The sequence below is a fragment of the Morone saxatilis genome, unplaced genomic scaffold (assembly GCF_004916995.1).
Source record: "Morone saxatilis isolate NCDOM2014 unplaced genomic scaffold, NCSU_SB_2.0 Contig0, whole genome shotgun sequence".
NCBI classification, from domain to species: Eukaryota; Metazoa; Chordata; class Actinopteri; family Moronidae; genus Morone; species Morone saxatilis.
In genome coordinates this window covers 4,220,167-4,247,705 of record NW_023339650.1, presented here as the reverse complement: position 1 = coordinate 4,247,705, position 27,539 = coordinate 4,220,167, and the positions used below count along the sequence as shown (strand labels likewise).

At 41.1% G+C, this 27,539-nt stretch overlaps 1 protein-coding gene across 2 annotated transcripts; it reads left to right on the top strand.

Annotated features, from left to right (window-relative positions):
* The first annotated feature begins 1,425 nt into the window (after positions 1-1,425).
* Positions 1,426-27,536, top strand: itgb1a (integrin, beta 1a). 2 transcript variants are annotated; one of them, XM_035680676.1, is made up of 17 exons: positions 1,426-1,770; positions 15,732-15,798; positions 16,202-16,287; positions 16,902-17,121; positions 17,238-17,408; positions 18,317-18,555; positions 18,856-19,011; positions 19,146-19,241; positions 19,726-19,815; positions 20,032-20,172; positions 21,195-21,397; positions 21,548-21,786; positions 21,923-22,145; positions 23,371-23,606; positions 23,822-23,988; positions 25,589-25,666; positions 26,269-27,536. In XM_035680676.1, the coding sequence occupies exons 2-16, from the start codon at positions 15,732-15,734 to the stop codon at positions 25,664-25,666; spliced, it is 2,412 nt and encodes an 803-aa protein (XP_035536569.1). In that variant the 5' UTR covers positions 1,426-1,770; the 3' UTR covers positions 26,269-27,536. The 2 variants fall into 2 exon arrangements, with proteins under 2 accessions (XP_035536569.1, XP_035536649.1); XM_035680756.1 differs by lacking the exon at positions 25,589-25,666.
* The last annotated feature ends 3 nt before the right edge of the window (positions 27,537-27,539 follow it).

Genomic DNA, 27,539 nt, shown 5'->3' with positions numbered 1-27,539 from the left:
GAATTTCTTCATTCAAAACAGACTTATCAGGTACCTTCTTTCTTTCTTTTTTTTCTTTCTTTTTTCTTTCTTTCTTTCTTTCTTTCTTTTTTCTTTCTTTCTTTAACCGGATTAGACAACCAAACTATTTTAATACACCTCAGGAGGAAACGTATGAATGATGAGGAGATTAAATCACTCTTAAGAGACACATACATTGACAAGTGTAAGTGTAAGATTTTAGTAGAAACTATAGCTATGAATCCTGAAATCACTTGAAAATGTCACTTGAATGGCAGCTGTAATCTACTATCAAGTTCATTTCAGGAATAGTAACAACTTTACCTCTATAATTAAACAATGAGTGGGCAGTTAAATCTGTGTCTGAATAAAGTTGGCTCTGAAATGTTTTGCATAGACTGCTATTCTGAGGGTTGGACTGGAATTTATGGTAATGTTTTTTGTGGTAATTAATGTTAATTAACACGTCAAACCATCAAAAGGGAAGAAGAAAACACAGTCGGAGGTGCTAAAATATTTGAACTTCAATTGTTTTATTCATTAAATTGGATTTCAGCACAGACACGTGTACATTCTGTTGTATTACAACAGGACAGTCATGTTCTTGCATTAACCTTGTTTCTGTCTCTTATCTTATCTATAAAAGTTCAGTACACTGATGATGATGATGATGTTGATGATGTTGATGATGATGATGATGGTGGTGGGGGCGATGATCATGATGATGATGGTGAGGGATATCCATTTAAATGGAGTTACAGATTGATGCAACATTGAATAGACATGTTGGCAGCATCTGTATAAATAGTCAATTATGTGAGTGGGGGTGGGGGGGTGTCCTCGCAGTGACGTAAGCAGGAGGTAAATTGAGCAAAAACGTAACGGGAAAAGAGAAGTAGCTGCCTTCAAAATAAATGTAATTGAAATGTGATATTTCACAGTAGCTATACCTTGAATACACAGCGTGTGTTTCTGCCTGAGGAAATCATTTTGTGTGTATTCTCGAATTGTGTATTCTCGTTTCTGTGATTGTATACCAAAGCCGGCTATATTAGTCTTTATATTATATATATTAGCAAAAGTGCATTTGTGTTACAGTAGATGATGTATCATCAAACATCGTGTTTGCTATATCTACATATGCTATCAGTGTCCAGTGGCAACACTACTGTATTTAAGTCGACAGTGACCTATAGTGCTGCACGTAAACCTCACATATTTATATTAAAAAATGAGCATAATGTTCGTTGCTGGGAACAGGCTTGGACAGATATTAATTCTAGCGAGATTTAAAAAAAACAAAAACAAAGCAAAAGCGAATTTCAAATGGTAAGTAACGTACGGTCCCTGTTTTATTTTGAAGGTGACAACCGGAAACGCTCCGTGCCACGCACTGGTTGTCCGCAGTGTGTTTGGGGCAGGAGGAGCGGGGCTCTGCGGGTCAGCCTCTCCGCTCTGCACTCACTGAGACCGAGGAGAAGAGGTCCACACGGCACCGCTGGGATTTTGTTTCCTTTTCCAGCTCTCGAACCGTTCCCGCTCTCGCTTTTTAATAAACACTGTGTGCATTTTCTGAGTGGAGGGAAGTTGAGGGGAATGAGTAGCGGGGGAAATCTACCGTGACTTTTTCGGAGGAAAAAGTGTCTCCCGGTGGCTCCCGGTGGCAACAGAGCAGATAGTCGCAGCCGCTGCTAGCGGCTCATCACTGGGAGAGAAAAGCTAGCTTCCTTCCTCTGTATGTTGGCCCCGAAATAACACCACAGCGCCGAGGTAAGGGAGCTCACACTCATTTATATTGTTTAATCCCTACATTGAAATATTCACTGTATTATTTTTTTTTTAAATCTACACTCTTGTGTTACATTTGCAGTCTCAATACTGAGTTTATACTAGTGTTGTGGTCCTTTAAGACATTTTCTATCACTTGTAGTGACATTTGAATGTTCCTGTATGGACTAATATTTACCTGTGGCACTAAAGAATGACTTAAGTTAATGGTTTACATGTTAAGGTTTCTCTATAGCATTCAAACTTTAGAAGGTTCTAGCTGAAATGATGTGTTTAAAAGTAATATTTATGTGGTAGGATGTAATAGTCGCTTATTGCTGTTTTAAAAAGTGGTGGTAATAATGTGGTTGTGTGTGTGTGGTTGTATCTTGTATGCTCTCTATATTGCACCGTAATTATTTAAACTTATCTGCTACAATACCATATTACTACTCTTACTAAAACAATAGGCTATTCGTCCATCCATCTTTCTTTGGGTCACATGCAACAGGCTGTCGTTACACCTCTCCTCATTTAATGTGGATGGTCATATGAAAGGGCTTCAACAAGTAATCTCACATGATCTATTTAAGTTACTCAGGGATCACTCCACATGAGATGCTGACAGCCCAGAGGGAGAGGGAGAGACGGCAGGAGTTTAAAACTGCTGAAAGCAAGAGTCAGTGAGGTCCGCAATCCAGAAGCCTTCATTAGCAAACAGGAAACAGTGCAGAGCTTAAAGGTGAGGGCTGGATGCACAAACAAAGACATCAGAATACACACACTAGCTTTCTGACAGACCGCGCAGCTTGTTGCAGTGTGTGATTGACAGGCTGCAGAGCATCCATTGATTGGATTAAGCAGAGTGCCCCCAATTTCATATGAAGGAGAGCAGCAGGAGGATGAAGGCCTTATAAATACAGCTGACCGTGCTGACTTCACTGTGCAGTTTAATCAGGGAAATGGAGGCAGGCACGGAGGCAAGGACGGAGGATAAAGAGGGGGCGTCGGAAGGAGATATGGAAGGCACAGGGGGTGGAGGAAGGACAGTAGGAGGGAAGGAGGGGGAGGAAGGCTAATTGAGGAGGAGGGTAAATGTAGGACAGTGGGGGGAGTTGAAAGACGGTAGCCGAGCCAGGAGCCACCAGCTGAATGGATGTGACCTCAGGGCCCCCCCGGGGAACAGCTGCTGCAGCAGGGGCCAGGCTCCCACCTGATTTACGAGACCACTTACTGCCACACCCAGGCCTTTCTTCTGGACCTGTGACGTTTCTCATGTGTGTGGGTTTGTTTCTTTGTTGGTGAGTGATGTACACCTTATGTGCCTACTTGTCCCCTGGAGACGGATGTGATGAATATGCACTTTTCTGTGTGTGTGTGTGTGTGTGTTCCTATGGGACAGAGGTGATGAATGTGTGCGATTGCCCTCCACGACACATGCTTTGTGCCGGAGGGGGAATCTCAAGCTCAGAGGCGTAAAGTGGTACGAATAATCGCCTGTTACAGCCATTTACCTCCACCACACACACACAGACACACACACACACACACATGCACACATGCTTACCCTGCAAGTTTGAAAGCGGGTCTACAACAGATGATCCCAGAAGAGCAGTTATCTGTGATTTGTTTGGCCGTGAATCACATGCCTGACCAACAAGCACTAACCTCTGCAGTCTTTTCTACATTCTCAAACCATATGGTAATTTTAAATCAAGTTAGATTAAAACAGCAATTTTAAGAACTATTTTCTGTGCAGCACAATAGCGTCCTTTGCCGCTTTTGTTCTGTTCCACTCTTCTGAATCATTTTTGGCACAGATTTGTCTTATTTTTGCAGCTAGATTGCGGGGTGGGCCTTACTTTTGGTTTTTGGGTTGTGACCTCCAGAGCTGCTTTTTGCTCGTCTCTACACTTCTTTGGCTTTTTTTGGGGGGGCCGCTTGCTTCTAAAAACAGCTTCCGAAACACCGGTGAGGAATGGCGTGGTTAAAGCTGACCTCTGCCTACCAAGGTCTCCTGTGAAAATGACGCTAAACATGTTATGTTGGTAGTAAATAGTAGCCGACATTTTGCGGGCTGAGAGTTCTGTCATGCTGTGTTTATGATTGTGACAGTGTGAAGGTTTAACTGCATGGGTCTGCCAGTCGGAAAAGAAATGTTTATGTGCCTTTCATTCACAGAACAACTCAAGGATATGAAAGAGTTTGTGTTTAGAAATGTGGCTTTATTCACTAACATGAACACTGGCTTGCCTTACACCAACACTTACAATAACATCGCTGCCTGTAATCACAGAAATGGTCATTGTACTCGAATGGAAAGTTCGGCTGAGTATCAAACTTCAATACTATGTTGGTAGACACTGAGTATGGAACACCATTTTTCATGTATTTTGGAGCATTTTTGCCTTTATTAGATATACCGAACTGAGCTACTTTTATAACAAAACGGTTCCTAAACGAAAATAGTCGTTTAGGAACCAGTATCAAACTCAAGGTATCTAAATGGTATCAAGGTATCTAAATGTCTACTTAGGGCTGGGTATTTAACAATACCCAGACAAAGGTCTGCAACTGACTTGGGATGTTGCAATTACATTGTCGTTGTCTTAAACCCCTGGGCCACAAGGATGCCCTGAGATTCTTAGTGTTGTTTATATTTTCTTCAATCAGTATCTGTTATAAATCAGAATTTTGCCATTCTTAGACTTGTTATTTAGGCCAAGTTCTTGTACTGGTTGTGTTTAGAACATGTGAGAAGTGCCTCAAATATTGGCTTTCTTAAATGGAAAAAAAACAGGTGAGGACTTGAGGACCAACAGTCCAAAACCCAAAGATATTTGGTTTACTGTCACATAAGACAAAGAAAACCAGCAAATGTCCACAACTGAGAAGCTAAGGAATATGTGCCTTTTTTCTTGAAAAATGGCGCTATATATGTTTATATTCTAATGTTTACTATCCTCAAAAAAAGGTATGGAAAGAAATTTTGGTATTGATACTGAAACTCAAGCACCGTTACAACTTAAAAAAAAAAGCATTGAAAAAATAGAAAATGATACTCAGCCCTACTGTATTTAATACTTGATATGTTGACTATAATGCAGATTTTTCTCTAACCATGCCCTGAAGTATGATAGAAATCAGTTTATTTTACTGATGTAAAAGTTTTTGATTTGATCTAATTGGACTAAATCATATCTTTTCTATCTAGAAGTCTTTGTAAGCAATGAAATCAATATTTTGACATCAGAGGTCGTCGTCATACCTTTGTTCCTTTGCTGAGCACTGATCAGTTCCCATGTGCTTCCCCTCATTGCCCTATATCCATGAGCACATACAACCAGTACAATGCAAACACTGTTCTCTGTCTTTGTGAATGTGGTCTGTCAGATGCTAACGTCTCAGGGGTGTTAAGTGAGTCACCAGCAGTCCGCCAGTTCAGAGACAGGAACACAGTATAGCACTGTGGCTTCACAGATGGGCTCTTCTTTAAAGCCTCTCATTACACTACGGAAATTCCTACAGTATAGTTGCAGATGTTCATATCTGATATAGCTTGATAATAGGAGTCAATTGTTCTGACTAACTCAATATTTAATAAAATGTAGATGACATAATGCCCACCACAAATTGTTGAGCACAAAACAGTAAAGTATAATCATAATAATAAAGTCAATCTAAAAGCATAGACACTCAATATAGGGTTATGGTTAGCTAACCCTCAAGCTATAGGTAGATCAACCATTAATATAAACATCTTTAGGATAATAGACATAACACTTATAAAGACTGTTTCCCCTCAAAGTTAAAAAAAACCCACTGCGTATTGCTGTACAAGAGGAGTAATTCGAGTTACTTCCTTCCCCTAATGACCTTCTGCTTGAAAATAAACAATGTGGTATACAGCAGTGATTGGGGAACTCTGCAGAAGCAGGTGTAAGTATCTTACCTCGAGGCAGACTAATGAGGCAGATCGCTAGCAGCATGTCAGGAAAATGATACCACACTCAGACAAAATGTAAGATCAAGATCTCTAATTCACTCATTTATATTCAACACCAGCTGTGTAGCTCAGCTTGAAAGTTGTAAAGCAGTAAGGTTCTCTAAAGTACAAGCCTTTTACTCAGAGTCTGTTGTTCTGATTGAGTGATACAGCAGAGCTTGAGCACTGTTTCAGAACATGATGTTCAGTCAGTGGCCCCTAAGAACGCCCTGAGAATTAAACATGACAGATATTCCTCTACTGTTCCCAAGAGGAAGGGCATGTAGCTGTGCAGAGCTCACTGTTTTAGCACTGCTGTTTTCACTCTCTCATGGTAAAGGAAGTAGAGGCCCTCTAGTTTAAGTGTCAAGTCTGTGGCCTAATGAAAGACATCTGAGTGTCATTAATGTGCCAGTTTTCAAGCATTAGGACCTCAGCAGAAAGACGACGGAGGTGTCCACAGCTGGCCTACTGCTGGCTTAAAATTGGATTAAGACCAAACTTTGACTGTGTAGAAAAAACTGACCAGCCTAGGACTTAATGCAGCAGTTTCCTCATAGTCTTTGTGGCTTGTTAGCTTCTGTTGGACAGCTTGTATACTGCAGTTTGCTCTCTGTGCTGCTCACACAAAATCCTGTAGCTGTAGACTGTTCCTTCAGCTGTGCCATCATGTTTTAAGCGAAATGTCTTGATAACTGCAGGATGGATTGCCATTATATTTGGTACAGACATTTATTTCCCTCTCAGGATTATTGTAATCACTTGGTGATCCCTTAACTTTCCATCCATTAACCATCCATCATAGTATCAGTATCGTGAAATACTTTGGCTTTTGCAAATACCTGCAAAGCTAGTATTCCCTTGGCTGTACTTGTATTGTGTATTAGTTAATATCAACATGCTAATGTGCTGGATTAAAATTGTAAACAATGTAAATAATTTATCTGCTAAACATCACTATGTTAGCATTGTCCTTTTGAGCATGATATTGTGCTGACGTCAACATTCAGCTCAAATCACCACCCAAGTACAACTAGACTGAGCTGCTTGCTGCTAAGCAAATTTCCACCTTGCTGGACTGCAGCCTATGTACTGTAACAACAAAGTGCTACTCTGCCTCTGATTGGCTTAGCCTGACATTCTTGCCCTAACCAATCTCAGTCCTTTTGCCCAAACCTAACCAACCAAACCAAGAAAGGTAACGAGTACTGGCGAGTCAGAGGCAGAATAGGGCGAGTCATGACTTTGCCACCCTGGGAAAAAAGACATTTGGCCAAGTTTATAGACGTTATGACGTAAGATAGCTAGAAACGGACACATTGTTCAACTCACACAGACACATCTTTGCATCAATTTGGGGGTATATTTGTGTCTAATCACGTGTTTCCTTTGACTTTGTATGCAATTGCCTCCAAACCTCACCTAAACTCTTCGTATTCAACTTGGAATTGAATTTAGTTTGTAATACAGTAACCCTAACCCTAACACCGTGTGTCTCCCAGTAGCAGCAGTTCCTCTCTAGCAGACTGTTGGGACCATTAGCTCTGGAAAGAGGGCCTTTAATTCTTGTCTTTATCCCCACACACTGTTGAGTAATCGCCTCGCTGCTGTAAATATTTGTCTGAGACTGCAGGCTGCTGTCATGTATCTGAATTATTCCTCAGCAATGCAGGTGCTGCGTGGATTTTTGCAGATCGTCCCGGAGAATTAATATCCTTGACAGCCGGATTTTAATGTCCAGTGAGGTCCTTTGGCTGTGCTGCTGACATTGTCTGAAGCACTTTCCAGGCTTGTTTAGCTTTTCCCAGAGAGATTGCAGTGATGGCCTGGTTTAGGTTTAAGAATCAGACACGCTTGATTCACAAAGACAATATGCTGCCGTTTTGGCAGTTCACAGCATTTTCAACTCTGTAACATTGCAGTCTGGTCCCCTGTCTCTCTTTCTCTCTCTTTCCTCTTTGTCTTCCTTTCTCTTCCCTTCTCAACTGGATGCCAAATATGTCATCTTCATGGCTTCAAGAGGAAGCTGTGGCTGGTCTCCAGGCACCACGATGCAGGCTTCCTGTGTGATCCAGTTGAGCTTCCTGTGTTTCAGCAAAGGAATAGCTGACTCAGCAAAGACAGGGAGTTTGGGGAGGCTTACTGTACAGCAGATCCCAGCTCCATAGGCTGATCCCTGGGCTCACACTGTCACAGCCAGGCAACCCCTCAAGATCCCGTAAAAACTAACCTACATTGTAGCCTCGCGGGTGGTGGTGAGAACTGGATGCTGCCCGTCTCTAGATCTGCTTTTAGAGGATCACCACAAACGGTTAAACAGCTGGCTCCCTAAAAATGGCAAATTTTACAGATGCTTTAGCAGAGCTTGTCTACTGTCAAGTTTCTGTCTGTTATTTCAAAAATGCAACAGTATAACAGCATTGGAGCTATTTAATTATGTGGAACACATTTTCCTGTCCAACAATGACACATTGCACTGACATTTCAGCACTTATATCAATACAAGGTTAGCTGGAGGTTTTTCCATATCTTTGTGGGGTTGAGGCAGATTTGTTTGTGTCTCGTGGAATTCAGTCCACCTTTTTGGAGTGATCGCAGAGGCCAGGTGGGGAGGACAAGTCAGAAATAACTTGTTAGCACTGCACAGCTATTTTCAACACAGAGATAGAGCCATGAATAGTGATATGGTCTTGGCGCTCCTCCAGAGGTTGTGGTTTTGCCTCAATTGTTTCCACTGAACTGCTGTGGGAGGACATGTTGTGATGAGATGTGAACCCTGTTCAATATGAATGTGTTTTATTTACAGAAAAGAAACCAGAACTGCTTAAATGTTATTGATTTTCTGACTGGAAAATTTAGAAAGTCCTTCCAAGGCAGTATCCCTCCAGACGAGTATCTTTAGCCTCCCTCATACACACGGGGAATGTTGGCAGGCTTCAAGCCAACATATGTGGCTAAGTGTTTTGTGTGAAAATCAGAGCAGAATTTTCAAGACCTTCTGTTGAGTTACACACAAAGCTAGCATTCAGGCGGTAGCGACTACCCCTATTATTCTGTTAAACTATTACAGAGTGGGTAATTACGGGTCTCTAGCTGAACTATTTAGGAAATTGCTTTAAAATAACTGATTAACACTTCGTACTGTATGCCCTGACTAAAAACCACTTGTACTACCATTTCACTTAGCTACCACTTTAATCAATAAAACATTCAGCGACCTTTTCAACACAGTGATGTTTCACCATTTTAAGCATTAAAGTGACACTGGAACCTTTGAAAGGAGATCACATAAGTGATAAAACACAGTCCTGCTGAATTCAGTAAACTCAGGGGGTCTGCTGCTCCAGCCTTAAAGGAAAATGCAGCCATTTTAAACCTGCTTCCCATAAATGTGGCTGTTTTGATTCCATGGCTTTTGCTAACTTGCCACCTCTGTTGTAGAGATTCAGGGAAACAAGGACGTGCAAAACAACACATATGGGGGAAAGCTGCAAAAGCCTGTTGAAAGGCATAGTAAACACACAAGTCTCATGTTGACTAATGTTTGCAAAGTGCTGGGTAATGGACATTCCTGCATGAACAGTACTGTCAATGTCGATCATGTGGACACATAAGATAAGAGACAGGACAAGACATCTATTCATGTAGTCACAAAAACAAAATCATGTGAGTGAAACCATACACATAGGATAAACACACGATTATCATGGCAATCTCCTCACATCAGTTTGCTGCCTTTATGACTCCTCCGCTTGAGCTTCTGTTATGTTTTAACATGTCACTGACAAACTGAATGAAAATTCAGTGTGCTATTAATAAGTTTGAACCTATCGTGACCCATTGGTTTGTGTTTGCGCTGAGCTGCACTCATTAGCTGCGCTTAGTTTGACTCGTTCGTTGCAGGAGACAGATGTGTTTATGAAAAATTTGTGTTATATGAATTTTATCTACTGGGTGCAGTTGAGCATGACTTGTCAAGGTAGCCATTCCCTAAAGCATACCTTGGTTTATCGTCTATTTTACTATAAATTGGGCCATAATTAACAAAGTGAACATAATGCTCTATGGAAGAAGACTTGAAAATAGCGACTGAGACCATAAACTCAAGAAACTGTTTACTGAGCTAATAAATCAAGGGTAATTTACCCCATAAGACTCAAAACAATCAAACTCCTTTTTACAGCCAATGGAGCTGCCCCCTTATGGCCATTAGAAAGAATACAGGTTTAAGACACTTGGCTATTATCTTGTAAGTGTTGCTTTTGGACTTATTGGCTGCTGTTCAGTAAATATGTCACTCAATGCACTCAATGCACTGCCTCAATCAGTGTGTGACCTTTGAAGCCTTGATGTTATTAGTTTACACATCTTACCTGTGGTAGAAACTTTGTAGAATATGCTTAAGGTCCTATTCGTGCTGACATTAACTTGCTAGTTGTTTTTTTCTCAGAATGTGAAAACAGAAATGGAAGCTGATATCATTGACACATACAGTATCTGTGTATACTTCTTTGAGGCTTAAAATAAAAGATGGCAGACTGAATCAGACGTGATGGAATCACAAGTTCCACTCCAGCTCTAGCTGTTCAATACAGTTATTTTTTCTTTTCTTTCTATTTGACAAAACTTCTTCTATTGAGGAAAAGTTTGAAAGCCGGAATGCTCATGTAATGTGGAAACTATGATGACATTTTTCTTAGTTTTTTTGTGCCTTCATTCCGACATTTGGTATGTTTCTCTTTTTTCTTCCATGGAAAGATCCCATTGGATTGTCTGCCTATATCAGTGTCCTAGAAGCAAAGGAGCACAAAGAGATTAAAGACATTAACACCTGCCTCATTAGTATTATTTATCATACAGAGGCTCTCTTGGCAAAGAGGGGACGGTGAGTGAGAACACTTTAAGGATCAGACCTTCTGTCATGGTCTGAGAGGGCAGCCTAATTCATTGCTTTTGTCTGCTACGAGAGGGTCCTCCGGATGGTGGTGGGAGTTGTCGGTGGGGGTTGACAGAGACACAGACGGACACTGTTTGGTATTCTCCTTCAGTTCTCTCCGGCGGCTTGTACGTCTCAGAGCTCAGATATGTTCCCTCGCTCTGCGCTGTTTGAAGGGTATATGTAAAGTCAGGGGGCCACTGGTTTGGCTTGGCTCACAGTGGAGGGAGTGAACTAAGCATTTGTGTAGGCGGTATGATGGAGGAGGGAGACAGAGAGAGGGAGAGAGGAAAGGAAACAAAGGATAGAAAGGAGGAGGATGGGAGTATTGGATGCACTTGGAATGTTTTAATGAAATATTAACTAAGCTCAATATCCGGAAAGTCAAGATAATGATGCTTTAGCCATGCAGACCTGTATATTTTCACTTAGTTGCCTTTACCAAATTGAGTCATAAATATTGTGTTGACCTTAAAAAGCCCTAAACAACCAGATAATTACTGTACAAATGGAGGGAGGGGAGATTAGAAGAGGCTAAAGAGTGAACTCAGCAGAGGTGAAGAAAGACTATAACTTCCTTTACTATGAACTTGAGGCAACTCCTTTCCCCTCCGAGTTGTGCACCGCCCTTTCCTGTTTTTCCTTCTTTTCCATTCCTTCTTTTCACGGTCGGAGAAGAACAGCCATTCTGAGCGAGGGAAGCCCAGGCTTTCTCCCACAAAGAGCTCTGTGACTCCGAGCCGCCAGCAGTTCTTACTGCTGCAGTGTATCCCTTACTGTGTCTAGCTGTTTCTCTCGCCGCCTCTCCAACCCTGCTGGTCATTATTCATGGCAGTGCTCTCTGAAGTAAGTACTTCTAAGCACTTGCAAATGCAGCTCAATTTAAAGGAAAGTGAATCCACTCAGTCATGGCTAAGGTTTGTGTGGCTCAATTTAGCTGTGTTTTCTACTCTAGAGGTTCCTTGAGTGGACACCAGGGGAGCCCAAGCACAATTAGCAGTTGTTGATGTTCTGGTTGAATCTGTAACTAGCTGACGTTTAGTATTTTTGCTGAACAGGTGACTTAAACAGACCTAAATATAGTAAATATCCAAATTTGTGATTGAAGTGACCAATCTATTAATCAAATAATTGTTTTAGCACTAGTTAAATTCTGAATTAATAGCAACAAACTGGGGGAAAGGGGTTGTGGGAATCAGGGTGTTACATCATCCCTTCACCATGGGTCTCATAGCTCCCATTTCCCCAAAGTGCAGTAACAGTACTGCAGGTTACTATCCTGGTCAGTCCCTCAGGAATGCCTGAGAAGCTCGGCCCGTTTTAGTCACGCACCACAGTGTCTGCCATGCATCACCTTCTCCTGCCAACTGATACAGCTTCGGAAAGCCCATAAAACACTGCCCATGCTATTAGTCACAGCTCAGGTGTGTGTGACAAGTGGACAGGCGTTGAGGGGGAAAATGTGCACAAATGCATGCTGGTTTCTGACGGAGCGAGGGTGCAAGAGCGTGGGAGCTACATAACCTACTTTGCTATAAGAATAACCAGTGCTGTGCTCTCTTGTCAGGAAACTGTCTGGAATGTATCTTTATTCTAGCTTTCCAATGAACATACACACTTGAGCATTGTGGTTGTTTTTCAAACATCCCTTAATAGTCCTCATTCTTCCCTTTGGTACAATTTTGATTCATATCTGTGTCACGACCAAAGTGGTCAAGCTGTTTATGAAAGTGTACTTTTCAAACCTTATTTATAGTGATGTTACTCAGTGAAACAAGATCATGTTTTTTGAAATTATCTTGCTTATTCAAAATGGTGTTGTTAGGGAGTGCTGCAAATATTGTTCTTTCATACAAAGCACGTATGAAAAACTCAGAACATAATCAATACGACCATACGGTAAGTCAGAAGTTCTAAGTGTCCCAGCTTTATTTTCAAGCAAGACTAATATTCCTATGGCCACAGTAGCAGCTTTGTGAGGCTATACTTCAGACATAGCCCATTGCTTTGAGCTAGATCAGAGAATGTCTAATAAGGATCCGTTAGAGCTAGCTCTGGCTAGAAGTTAATGTCAGCATGCTAACATGGCAATTGAACGTGATAGGAAGCATGGTTTGTGGGCCACATTTAGACTTCTGAGTGCATAGACACATTACAGCATATCAAGACACATCTAGCTTTACTTTGAGCTTCCCACTTTTTCAAGGCTTATGCAGCTGTCTATAATAAGGTAATAAGGTGTTGGTTGTTAACCTAACAATCGATGTGAATCAGTCCAGTCAGATGAACACCAGTTTAGATAATGTGTTGAAGGTATATAATGGCCAAATACTTTTTTGTGAAACTATGTGATTCTTGGCTAATGGTTTGTGTTTTTTCATATTTATTCTGCCTTCTTACTTCCAAAATGTTGTTATAGTGCTCAATGCCAACGTTAACCAAAACCACCTTGAAATGCTGACAGGTTATATTTATGACTTCTGAACCCTGTGCCTTTGAAGCTTGAGTATCATGATGATCTTTCTTACTGATAATTTTCATCGCAGTCTGAACCAAATGTGCTAACTTTGATTTTAATGACACAGGAACCACGCAGTAATTCCATATCTGATAACACTATCTAAAACAGCCTGATAAAAGAAAAACAGAGGCAGCACAACATCCTGCTCCTAGCCTTTCCTTGGACCGTTCTCTGCTATATTTTACTGTAGTTTTTTTACTGAGCATTCCTCTGCGCAGCTGCTAAGCTTCATGGGATTGAAGACAACACGGTTATTTTTCTAACTTGACACCTCGCTGGCGTTTTATAGACGTAGTTTGCATTTGAATGATTCCTTGGAGCTGAAGTAGAGACCGCAGCAAGAATGAAAAGAAAATATCTTTCTGTTTGGTTTTGTTATAAGAGGAATGTGAACCTAAATTCCTTCATTTTAAGTCTGGTCTTCACTGAAATCAGTTGTTCGTTGTGTGTGTATATAGTGTACACCACAAACTCTCACAGTGTCTAAACCTCTTTCACATCAAATATTGTATGGCTCTGTTATTTTAGGTTGTCACAAACATTTTGTGATGCAGTTATTCTCTTCAGAGTCTGTTAGCTTCAGTGTGGCGGTGATAGTGGAACAGTAGCAGAACCAGGTTAAATGTGGAATTTATCTCACGTGGAAACACACACACACCACCCATGTACAGCAGTGGAGATTCAAGCCAGCTGATCTAATCTGGGGGGCTGTAGACAGGCCGTCTGCCCCTCTGTGTCTATATAAACGGACACACACACACACAGAGGCACACAGGAATGCATCATTCAACACCGCACACACTGAACGTCAGAGCCTCCTTTACCACAGTGTAAGGGAATGCAGTCTTTTAATGTTCCCTCTATGAATAGCCAGCAACAGTCACTGGTTTAAAAAACTAAAAAGAAAAAAGGGTTTTGTCACTCTACCACTGTCTGTCTGGCTCTAATTTGAACCTCATGCTTTAGCTACTGTGGAGATTCCCATAGAAATGACTCCCATGAGTTTGTGATTTATGGCCGAACCAGATATCGGTTTTGCAGTACATTCCACATGTTAATTAGATTCGGCACATGCTGATCCCTCGCTGGCCACTGCACCTTAATACATCAGCCCATTGATTCAGTGTCTCTCTGTAGGAGTCTACCCAGCTGTTGCTTATTAGAACAATAAGTGGTGATTAGAATCCCAAAAGTGTCGGTACTAACTGGATCTTTTGAGGCAGCAACAGTGATGTGGGATATATAATGAATCCCTTGTCCTTAACTCTGTTCTTATGATTATTTATGATCAATAAAGGTATAACCTCAGACTCAAGGTCAGTCTTCTCTGGCATTTTTTAGTCATGCATATCAGTGTGGATCTAGGGATGTCTGTTGGTTGGTCTCTGCAACTATTGGATGGATTTCACTGAAATGATGTACAGACATTCTTGGTACCCACAAGGTGGAACTTAATAACTTTTGTGATTTCCTAATTTTACTAGTGCTACCATGAGATTCAGAGGTTTGTTGGCACCAGCAGGTCAAAGTTTTTTGGGGTTTCTTTGGTGCCCAGAGGATTTAGTTATCTCCTGACTCTTTCTGTAGCTCCACCATGAGGTTAGAATTTGTGGTTTTAGTGAAACGCTCAGCCATGTAGGTTCAGGTTTGGTCCAGACTCAAATATCTTTGCAACCATTGGATGGATTGCCTTGACATTTGGTACAATCATCGTCCCAACATGAAAGGCTAAAAGGTCTAAAAGCTAAATTATGACAATACCGCCAGGCTCAGATGTAATTTGTACTGCTAATTAGAAAATAGTAGCATGTTAACAAACAAACTAAGATGGTAAACATTAGCATTATCATTGTGAGCATGTGGACCAGCTTTTGTTCACAGCACTGCTGGGCTTAAGTACAATTTCACACAGCGGCTAGCGTGGCTGGAGACTGTTCACAAATCAGCCGTTATGTGCAGAGAAAGGTCCCTCAGTTCCCTTATGCTTAGTGAGTCACGAGCTTTGCAATTACTAGGACAAGATGCATCAATATGGCCAAAGAGCCTGCACGCAGACAAGAGATCAATATATACGACAAGAGAGGGGTTGACTCCAGGGAACTGATGCTATTTACAGTAAAAGGGATTGTGGGGAAAAGGGAGGCTGCAATCCAAGCCAGGGGCAAATCAGTGTGGTTGTGTGTGTATGTCTGTGTGTGAATATGTGTATTCTTGTTTGTGTGTGAAAGCAGTCTGAATTGAATTAGCTGCCTGTTACCCTTTGACCGGCCGAGAATAGCCAAGCCCCTGCCACGGGATAATTTATTATCTCCAATTATAACCAAGCCATTTACAGATTAAATCTGTCATTTCTCTGAGACTTTCTCTCGCTCTTTCAACCCTTTAGTCCAGGAAATTATGAATTTGAGCATTCACACTGCCAGCTATTGTTACCAAAGAGATCACAAAGCATATTGCTTTTCAAAACAGCAGTAGCTTTTTGATGAGACCACACATTGAAAAGATGTTTTCTTTTTTTCCAGATGGACCTGAAGCTGCTCTTGATATCCACATTGCTAGGAGTCTTTTGTTGCAGTAATGCTCAGAAAGGTAAGATTTCTCTGTCACATCTCATTTTGTTAAACAAGATTGGCTTACATACTGAATTGCTGTAACATCATTATCCTGTCCCATGATGTCACTTCGTTTATGTCAGCTTGCATAGCAAACGTACAATTCATATTGATGACTACATTCCCAGAGAGAGAGGCCAGCTACTTTAACCTAATGATGTCACTGACCAGAGATCCACCTTAGCATCGTGGGGCGTAGAGGATAATGGAAAAGACAGAATATTCCGCCTCTGTCTCCAATTACCACAGAGCCACGCAGCGTTCCAGATGAACTGATGTGTAAACACGGGGGGCTTAACAGGCTGCTTACTTTGCAAGGACTGTGCTGCACCCCTGCTCCCTCTCACTCCTCCTCTCTTCTCTCTTTGTTTTCCATCCAGAGGGGAACGAGTGCATCAATGCCAACGCCAAATACTGCGGGGAGTGCATCCAGGCTGGAGCCAAATGTGGCTGGTGTACAGACCCAGTAAGTGAATCGAAGCTGTCAGCTATAATCATTGCTGAGAAATGCAGTTTGATGCCGTTATGATGCCATTAGTCATATAGCAATAGTAAGCATGTAGTTTGGGTTTGTGCCCAAATGTAGGGCTGCAGCTAATGATTGTTTCTGATCATTTTTGAAAGTAATTGTTTAACCTGTTAAATATCAGAAAACATAATCATAAACGGCATTGATGTTGCAGGCAGATTTTGTCCAGATCAGGTCCAGCGTGGCCTGTCTGGACTTAAAGTGGTACTGCAGAAATTTTGTATTTTATTTTCATTAAGTTGCCGGATTTCAAGAGACATTATTAATAAAAAAAGAAATAGAAAATCTTGACTTTTTGTCCCTAGCATAGTTAAAAACTCCACAAACACTGGATCCTTGATTTTCCATAATGCAACTCAATAGTGTCTTTTGTAAGACCCTCTCTGCCTGCTAAATGCCTACGTCTCGCCTACAATGCCCCTGGTTTGTAATGTATTTTTAGTCTCCAAGAGAAGCCAAGAGAAAGTCCCCCAGATGAAAGCTCCAGTACACTGATTTTCAATTCTAAAATTTGATTGTCCCTTTAATTCTTCCTGTGCTGCTGCTCTTAGAACTTCCTGAAACAGGGTGAGACCGTGTCGACCCGTTGTGACGAGCTGGATTCTCTGATAAAAAGGGGCTGTGATAAAGCGATGATTGAAAACCCACACGGGGAACAGAAGACCCTCAAGAACAAACCGGTGACACATCGCAAGAAGGGAGCAGAGAAGCTGAATCCAGAGGACATCACTCAGATCAAGCCCCAGAAACTCAGCCTCACCCTCCGATCTGGTGAGAATACATTTTAATGAAGCTTTTTCTGAAGCTGTTCTTACCTTCTTTTGGATTGGATTTGACATTACCACTATGACAGCCCAGAGTTTTTAAATTATGGTAACTTAATGTAGGGGAGCCCCAGTCCTTTGACTTGACGTTCAAACGAGCGGAAGATTATCCCATCGACCTGTACTACTTGATGGACCTGTCCTACTCCATGAAGGACGATCTGGAGAACGTCAAGAACCTGGGAACCAGTCTGATGCTGGAGATGGAGAAGATCACCTCTGACTTCAGGATAGGTGAGGATTTTCATAATGGAGTGTGTTCAAAGTTTCTTTTCGGGGGCAAAGAATTGAAACATTTTCCATGTCGCATTTTTGTTATTGGTTCATGGCTTTCCTGCCAGCTGCACTTTGAATCTGAAACACATGTCCAGTCTGAGAGGTAATTAATATAACTAAATAAAAACAACAACAACAAAACGTTTTGTGGTCATTTCCACTCACCTGTTCTTTTTGAAGTATATCAGAGACACAGATACTGTGTGAGCTAAAAGGGACAGGTGCTTGCTAGTGTTCTAAAGAGAACAGGAAGTTAGCTGTTGTAGTTTGTGCCCCCCAACTAACACGGCCAATAGTTGTAGCAACAGCAGCTTTGTACTTTGTACTTGTACTCCTTCTCGGAGTTCTAACTCCAGTCTATCCATCACCAACAAATGTCTATAAATCTGTTTGGAAATCAACAATAGCTCAGAAGTCCAGAATTTGCGAATGATCACACATTTTCTTCAGTATCAAAGTATTCCAGAAGAATAACAATAATATCTATATAAAGATATGATATTTTATATATGTTTTATATATACATGTACATGTAACATCCAATATGGGGGCGGTGTGGGTGTGCACAATTTTGTCTGGGGGGGCACAGTATTAGACTAACTTGTATTTTCAGGTGTCCTGTTGTGGGTATTAAATGCCACCCAAGTTTGAATGACTTTTGTCTGACCTGCAAAAACAAACCTAAGAAGTAAACAGTTGAGAGGTCATTGACCTCTTCTGAATTCATTTGGTGTCATCTTACCCTTAGACAACAGCACCCAGTCTCAAACTTTAAATACATTTTAAGTCTTTAAGGCTTTACCCACTTGTTGATGTTTTGCTTAAGTTGTGTAAAATAAAATTCTGATCCCAACTGTCATCCAAAGGTTTTGGGTCCTTCGTGGAAAAGACAGTCATGCCATACATCAGCACCACCCCGGCCAAGCTGCTGAACCCATGCACAGGCGACCAGAACTGCACCAGCCCGTTCAGCTACAAGAACGTCCTGAAGCTGACCAGCGACGGCAAGAAGTTCAACACCCTGGTGGGCCAGCAGCACATCTCTGGAAACCTGGACTCTCCTGAGGGGGGCTTTGATGCCATCATGCAAGTTGCTGTGTGTGGGGTAAGCAAAAAAGGGAAAATTCCTGTTGCCCTTCCGTGATCCAGTGGGAAATAATCATGCTCAGGTTCTCAATTCAAGGTAATTTTCCCACAATTACGGCACTTGCTCGGAGGGATACAGCGCCAATAAATGCGTTTATGTGGTGATGTGTGAAAAGGTATTTTATGAATCCTTGGTGTTTACAAGGAGTATTTTTTGTGTCTCATTCTGCTCAAATTCTACCTTAACTTTTATAGAGAAGATGAATCACTATTAGCAGACAATTTTTATGACTTTTTGTGTTTATTTCTTGTTTCTCAGGATCAGATTGGCTGGAGGAATGTGACTCGTCTGCTGGTGTTCTCCACTGACGCTGGCTTCCACTTTGCTGGTGATGGCAAACTGGGTGGCATCGTTCTGCCCAATGATGGAAAATGTCACTTGGAGAACAATATGTATACAATGAGCCATTACTATGTAAGTAGCTGGATGTTGTTTGGCCTGTTTTGAAAGCTTTCTACACAGGGGTAAGACCCTGCAATGTTTAGCGGACATTTGGGCGTGCGACTCGTGTGGACTGTGTCATTGTAAATCTCATTTCTGTTTTAAAGGACTATCCCTCCATTGCTCACCTGGTTCAGAAACTGAGCGACAACAACATTCAGACCATCTTTGCAGTCACAGAGGAGTTCCAGCCTGTTTACCAAGTGAGTTATCCTTCTTTTCTCTATCTGACACATGTTGACTTCACTTTTGTCCTTTTCTTTTGGAGCGTACTCTTCCTCATTCCTTTTTTGTGCATGTTTTTGTTTGGAAGATGATGTGATGTATAAAAAAAATCCATCTCGGTTCATACATGTGCTTCGAGTTATGGTAGCATCTGATTATTTCCTTCTGCCCTGCTGTTGCTTTTTAGGCTAGTTCGACCCATCTGAGTTTAATAAAATCTCATTACGTAGCCTCACAGTAGCTTAAGTGCTTCAAAGCAATGGTGATTTCATAATTTCAACATTAAAATCAATATTCTATCTATCTTAATCTGTAAGCAAATGGTTAAAGTCTATGGTTACAGTCTATAAAAGCTCATAGTAAAGTATTCTTAAGAGTCTATTGAGAGTAGAGATACTAGGGGTCACAAGACTAATAGAACTTTGATAAAGCTTTATTCTAAACTTTTATCTCTCTCCTCAGGAGCTGAAAAATCTGATACCGAAGTCTGCAGTGGGCACTCTGTCAGCCAACTCAAGCAACGTAATCAACCTTATTATAGATGCTTACAATGTAAGTACACCATTAATCATTTACTCACATGAACCACATTAAAGCCTTCATCATTCTGACTGAGTTGGGACAGTCAAAGCTTTTTCCAAACACATATTCTCATTTATTACTCAGCTAAGCCTTTGTGTATAGTTCACCGTCCAAACAAAGCTACCAGACAACATTCCAGTGTAGAAAATGGAAACAGTCGTGTTGTTATCTCTTGGTTTTTGGCAGTCTCTCTCGTCTGAGGTTATTCTGGAGAACAGCAAGCTTCCAGAAGGGGTGACCATAGCCTACACATCCCGCTGTAAGAATGGAGCTGTTAGCGAGGGCGAAAATGGACGCAAGTGCTCCAACATCTCCATCGGGGATGAGGTGAGGATTGGAAATTGCTTTCTTCTTTGTTCTGTTTCACCAGTAGATGATTAAGCCTGTCAACACACACCACCATTCAGGTCATTAAGAGACTAAAAAATGTCAAATTGAATTGATGTGAATAAAAAGGATTACATGTATTTACTGTATGTTAATGGCATACTAATACTCAACAGGGATCATAGCAGAGCTGCAACAATTAGTCAGTTAATCAGTTAATCAGTTAATCAGCTTCATAATCACCAACTATTTTGATAATTGATTAATTGTTTTGAGTCCTTTTTTGAGAAAAAAAAATCCAAATTCTCTGATTTTAGCTTCTCAGATGTGATAATTTTCTGGTTTCTTCATGACAGTAAACAAAATATCTTTGGATTGTGGACAAAACAACACATTTCAGGACGTCACCTTGGGCTTGCTTTTTCTGACATTTTATAGACCAAACAACTAATCCGTTAATCCAGAAAATGTCAAAAATCATCAGTTGCAGCCCTAGATCATCGTATCTTGTCATTTAAAATGTATAAATCAATACAGATACACTTTGTACTGGCCGTATACAGTATCTTTACAGTACAGTTTTCCCTGTTATTTCTTTTTTTGTTAGTTTTACTTAAACTCAATTCCATGTAACATTACAAGTTTTAAAAAGTCCACCCAAAGCCTCCACCGTCTCCCACCACTATCAGGCCTACATTAGCAGATACTGAAAATCTATCCACGGACCATCAAACTGATCAGCAAATGGTTGATCATAGACCCTGACAAAATATTGCATTACTAATTAAACCAGCACTTTAAACCAAATGTTTCTTTATTGCTTGTTCTCTCTGGGAAAAACTACAACCTAATAGCTAATGTACACTCTGAGGTGAAAGAAAGGTTTCCTGTTTGGGATATTCAATATTTTCCACTGAGCACTTTTAAATTTGGCACACTGTATTGCACAAAAACTACTCCTTGTGATGCTCTACCTTTAAGCTCTCATTCGATCTCCATCTCCTCTGTTCCTTCACTTCTAGGTCACGTTTAGCATTAGTGTGACATCGAAGGGTTGTCCGAAACAGGGTAAGCCTGACACCATTAAGATAAAGCCCCTGGGCTTTACAGAGGAGGTGGAGATTACCCTCAACTTCATCTGTGAGTGTGAATGCCACAAGGACGGTATCAAGAACAGTCCACTCTGCCACTTTGGTAACGGGACCTACGAGTGTGGAGCCTGCAAGTAAGTTTGTCAACGTTTCCACAATCTGTATTATACCACACATCTTAGACTGCAAATCCCAATACCTTCAAGGCTCATATTCAGTCTTACTTAGATTTCTGTTTTTGTATTAATAAAAGCTTCAGAATCACAACTTCTCCTCTGTTTCAGGTGTAATGAAGGACGTGTGGGCAGACAGTGCGAATGCAGCAGCAACGATGTTGCCACAGAGGACATGGACAGGACCTGCCGTAAAGACAACGGCACGGACATCTGCAGCAACAACGGGGACTGTGTGTGCGGCACATGTGAGTGCAAGAAGAGAGACAACCCTGAGGAGAGGTACAGCGGCCAGTACTGCGAGTGTGACAACTTCAACTGTGACCGCTCCGGAAACAAACTGTGTGGAGGTGAGAGTGAAAGTGCATTTCAGATCTCAGCCAGAGGCTTTACTCAGTGCCGCCCGCAGAAACTGTTTAAGGAACCTGGGATGATGTTTCGAAAGAGAAAAGGTCTCGTTAAAGCTTCCCTACTTTTTTTTCTTAGGGCATGGACGGTGTGAGTGCAGAGTGTGTATCTGTGACCCCATGTGGACCGGAAGCGCCTGTGATTGTTCTCTGGACAACAGCACGTGTATGGCCAGCAACAAGCAGATCTGTAACGGCAGAGGAACGTGTGAATGTGGCACCTGCAAGTGCACTGACCCTAAATTCCAGGGTCCCACCTGTGAGACTTGCCCTACCTGTCCAGGAGTCTGTACAGAACACAAGTAAGTCTAAAATGAACAATGTACAAATGCTTGTAATTTGTCATATATTACATATTTTAATGAATGGTTTATTTTCTCATTTAAAGGAGAATTTAGTAAGTATATTGTAATAAATATGCTATATGTACATTAGAGCAAGTTATGAGTTGCTGTAACAATTCCTCATCCGCATACCCACCATGGAGTGACACCTTAGTTGAGCAGCTACACTATAAGAAATGCTGGTGGAAATTCAAAGGTCCAAAACTCTAACTAATATGAGGCTTTAGCAGTCTGAATTAGCCCAATAAAGTAGGTATCTTCAGTAGTTATTGTCTTTTAAACACAGAATTCCCAGGACAGTGTTGCCTCATATTAGCTTTGGTCGTGGATTATATCTCTCATCTCTTATAGTACAGCGTTGTCATTCTGCAGGTATAGCTTTACAGTCATTGTGTAGAGGAGGAATCATTACAGCAAGCCACAACTCTTTAAATGCGCATTTTTGTGTTGCATTGAGATAAATCCCCAACAATCTTTTTACACCTCAAGGACCATTATGCAATTTTAGGATGCTATGCATGATTTGATGTAGTATGGCTGGGGGAAGGCTAATAGGAGAGACCGTTTTAGACAGTAGGAAAAGTCGAAATGTTCAATACTGGTAAAAAACAGTAAGTCCAATTCAAAAAGGCAAATAGTTAGACAAATCCAGTATTTCACGGATGTATTTTAAAGGGTCAGTTCACACCAAATAATTAAAAAAAACAATGCTTTTTTCTCTCTCTTGACTAATGATACCAGTACCTAGCCAAATTGATAGTTTTAGTCCATGTTTAGTTATATCGGCCTTGAGATTTCTGCCTTCACCCCAATACAAGGGTTGTTTATGGTGATACAGTATTTCTTAAATAAACTTTAATAGTAACTCTGGATAGTCTACAGCCATAAGCCTCCCTGTGAAACTACCTAGGAAACAGAATACTTTCAGCGTGTTCTATGGATTGTCTAGAGCAGAGGTTTTTAAACTCTAACTGCAGTAGTCTCGAATTTATTTGAAGGGAGGCCCGCGTAAATCCTCCGTTGTCATGGAGTGGAGAGAAACATTTTTGACACAAGATACCTCAGTACCTGTTTAAATGAAGCTTAAACTTGCTGCATTATAGCACCCCAAAAAAAACAGTGAAAATGTGGGACACAGCACAAATCTCACTGCTCATTACTAACAACACCCTGTTGCTTCCAGGGAGTGCGTCCAGTGCCGGGCGTTTGGCACCGGTGAGAAGAAGGACACGTGTGAGAGAGACTGCAGCTACTTCAACTTGATTAAAGTGAAGGACAGGGAAAAGCTGCCCCAGCCCAACGACGCAACCTACCCTGTGATGCACTGCAAGGAGAGGGACGCCAACGACTGCTGGTTCTACTACACCTACGCCGTCAACAACAACACGGAGAAGGAGGTCCATGTGGTGGACACACTGGGTAAGCAGAAAGCTGGGCTACCATGAGCCAGGGTGTGGAAGGTTTCTGTTACAGTGAAAACTAATTACAGGGGCTGTGGCGGTTGAGCTGCAAAAATAGGAGTTTTGTTTATTCACACACAGCCCTGTGATGGTATGTTTTTCCCATGGTCTTGTTATTTTTGCGCTCTTATTTCAAGCTGCCTAAACACTCTGCTGCACCCTGCTTCGTTTCAGACTGCCCCTCCGGTCCTGACATCATCCCCATCGTGGCGGGCGTGGTCGCAGGCATCGTCCTGATTGGTTTAGCCCTTTTGCTCATCTGGAAGCTCCTGATGATCATCCACGACAGAAGAGAGTTCGCCAAGTTTGAGAAAGAGAAGATGAACGCCAAATGGGATACGGTGAGTGTTTGGCACTTTGACCAGCTCTCTGAAAGATGAGCAGGATAAATATTTTCACATTTTTGGCAGAAGGTTGGTTGAGTAATTCAAATGTGGAAAGCAGGTGTTGTTTGGCCATTCTGCAAAGCCAGGATCGTTTGTTGTTTTTAGCAGCAAATGAGATTTGCAGGCTTGATATGATATCATTAATAGGTCTCTCTCGCAGCCTCTTCAGTCTCACAGCTGCAGAAATAGATTCAATGTGTTGGTTTTGAGTGGCGCTCAAAATAAGGAGGAAAAATGTCAGCGACTGTGTGGACTTTTTTGGGAATGTTATGCACTCTGAGCATAGCTGGACTTTTTCCGGGGAGTGGCCACAGCTCCTCCCCTCCCTGCTTCCTCCCCTCTGTAGCATCATCAGCCAACATCAATGTGACAGGAGACTGGATTTATGCACAACTTCATGTGCAGTGATATGCCTCCATCTAGTGGTGGAACTGTGTCATGCACACAGTGTTCGCCTGTGGGCTCGATGGTGCAGATGTTCCTGATTGAGTGCTGCACCCACACTGTGTGTTCTTCCTTAGGGTCTATCTTAATACCATGGGCAGGGCAACCTATGGCTCCAGATCCCTGTAATTTTGAGAGGTTAGAGGTTAGTAAAACTCTGACTAACCTGGACTTCATGACAAGATAACAAGGCAAAGCAACCATGAGGAATTTCAAAGATACTGCATGAGCTCCTGCTTGTGCTCTCTTATGGCTGCAACCACACCATCCTTTAGTCAGTTTAATCAATATGGGAGAGTTGGTCCTTGTTTAATTTACACTAAATGTTTCCTTATCTGCATATCCAGTTCTTCGCACATGCAGGACAGGGAATGAATAATAAATAGTTTAAAATGTCTGCAACACCGTAGAAGATCCGTGAATGGAATACTAAGTGGGACCAAGGTCCCAAGGGAGAGCTCATTGGACCCCAAAGCCAAAGCCTCGTTTTGAAGTGACTGTTTAGCATTTCTTGTTCTAACACTCTCACAGGCTCAGTCAAATGTAGAGATATCCAGATCACTGTTTTTTGCTCCTGATCCTGATTTCCTGCATAATACAGCTGTAGAGTGCCTAGGCAATAGTAAAGCTGCATTCAATTGAATATAGTTACTTATATATGTTAATACAACCCTATACATGGTTTTCTATTTTTTTATGCTTTATTATGTTTGTATTTGAGAGGGGGGTCAGTGTGGATCTGTTTCAGCACGAAGCTAAGGAAAGATTCATACAGCATGTGTTCAAGATCTGAACATTTTTGGTATTGTCAGGGCGTCATTATTATTATTATTATTTTTATATTCATGCCAAAGTGGGGAATGACATGCAATTAAGGTCCCAGGTTAATCAGGAAAATACCCCAGAAAAAGACACAAAATGACCCAGTTAGTTATGCAGAGAGTTGGTGCTATAGTAGGTAGCCTCTTGTAGGGCCCTTTAACCTTCTATTTCTCACACTGCCTTCCTGTAATCACTTTATTCATACTTTTCTCCCTTTTATACAGCTTTTTTCTTTATTGTTCTGTTTTTTCCTGCTGAACTCTACTCTCTCCTCATTCTCTACCTGTAGCAAGAGAACCCCATATACAAGAGTCCTATCAATCAGTTCCAGAACCCAAACTATGGACGTAAAGCTGCTGTCCTTTAAGTTTGTATTTCTTTTCCTTTCCACTTCATTTCCCTGCATGGGCTGTTCATGTGTGTCTTGAGTTCACTCAGTTGCTACTTTTTCTTTATTTCACCTTTCCTTTGAAACTATCAAGTAGACTTTAAGACAAGTGGTTCATTAGGAAGAATTATATTGCCTTCAGAGTTAGTAAAAAATGAGTGCATGAGTGTGCTCTGACGATCAATACAGCTGAAAAACCACAAAACCTGTTCAGTGTTTGAAAATATAAAGTGTCTTAAGGGAACAAATACCAAAACCTTGGTAAGTATGTCACGTGTTAGGGACAGTTCACCTGCAAAACTACATATTTTCCCTTTTATCTGTAGTTTTTGGGGTGAACTGTTCCATTAAATATGATGCCTAATTTGTACCTCCTGATATTTGGTATGTTTTTACAAAAGCATGCCTGTGTAAGTGTGATCTAAATAAATGACCGATGGTGAGGTAAATAATTGACGGAACCCAGGTTGTTGTTCTGTGTGATTTGAGAAATGGGTCAGTAAAAGTAACAAACACGTATCACCTTGCTTGACTGAATAATAATAACATGATTGTGACTTTATTTTTTTATTGCTTTCCAGGGTGAAAATCCCATCTACAAAAGTGCTGTCACGACTGTGGTCAACCCCAAATATGAAGGAAAATGATGGCGTTGTAGTTTTTAGTGAACTCTGCTATCAAGTATCTGACAACTGCAGTATTTGCCGTGGGGTTTTGGGGTCTGGGGGGAACTTGTGGTGGAATTTATCATTTCTTCTCGTCGCTTCACCATTATAATGTACCGTACGGCCACTGCATCTGTATTTTTACTAACACTTATGATTTATATGCATTTGTTGTATTTTAGATGTACAGTATACAGTGTATGTATATACTTTTAAGTTGCATATTTGCAGAAATTATGACACGAAGGTGCTTTTTTTTCCTGCCACAGGACTGGTATGGACGGAGGATCTATCTTTTTTTAAACAACACAATATGGACACTATGGATACACAATATATGTACAAGAGTTCCTCAGCTTGTGTCTTTCTCAGACACTTCTCTGTCTTTCATGCCCTCTTCTCGTCTATCTGTGCACTGACTTCCTGTGTGTCTCTGTGTGTTCCAGACAGGACCTGAGTTTAATATGTAAATTATCAGCCATAGCAGCACATTATGTCAATGTGTGTGTGTATGTATATATATATATTGAAAACAACTGCAATCGGACGTATTGAAGAATATTTAGCATTCAACTTGGATTGGACAGATATGTTGAATGACAGTAGTGAATGCAGTGGTTGTAAATGTAGTTTTGAACTGCAGTTTAGAAACATCCAGTGTTTGAGATTTTATTGCACTCTTATTGAGTACTAAAGGAGCAAATACACATTAATATCAACTATCATTATTTGAATTGTTGATGTACTATCACAAAGGGACTGTATACCACTTGTTAAATGATGAAGTTGTAGCAGTGTTGAACAATCAAAGGATTTGTATAGTTATGATACAAGTTGCAATTAACTAATATTATATTGTTGTATTTGCTAACTGCAGTAACTTCATTTCTCGTTCTCAGGCCCTTACCTGTGTTTGTCAAGTACGCCAAAAAATATGTTTTCTGTTGTTCAGTGAACACATTTGTGCAAGTCAGTTTTGTTAGTAGCATTTTTTTTGGATTGTAAGACTGAAACAAGAGTGTTTTTTCAGACGACTCTGAAATGCTTTCACACCCAAATGCCTCTGAAGCACCACACACAAGCCTTTACAGTATTGATTCAAAGTGCCTTTTATTTCAACACCATGTTCTCTCCCAATGCTGTTTATGAGTTATTTATTAAATAAAGTACAAAAACTGCCTGTGTCT

Coding starts and splice junctions, on each gene's coding strand:
- itgb1a (XM_035680676.1), top strand. CDS start 15,732: ATGGACCTGAAGCTGCTCTTGATATCCACATTGCTAGGAGTCTTTTGT. Junction 19,816..20,031: donor TTATTATAGATGCTTACAAT/GTAAGTACACCA, acceptor GGTTTTTGGCAG/TCTCTCTCGTCTGAGGTTAT. Junction 20,173..21,194: donor ACATCTCCATCGGGGATGAG/GTGAGGATTGGA, acceptor CTTCACTTCTAG/GTCACGTTTAGCATTAGTGT.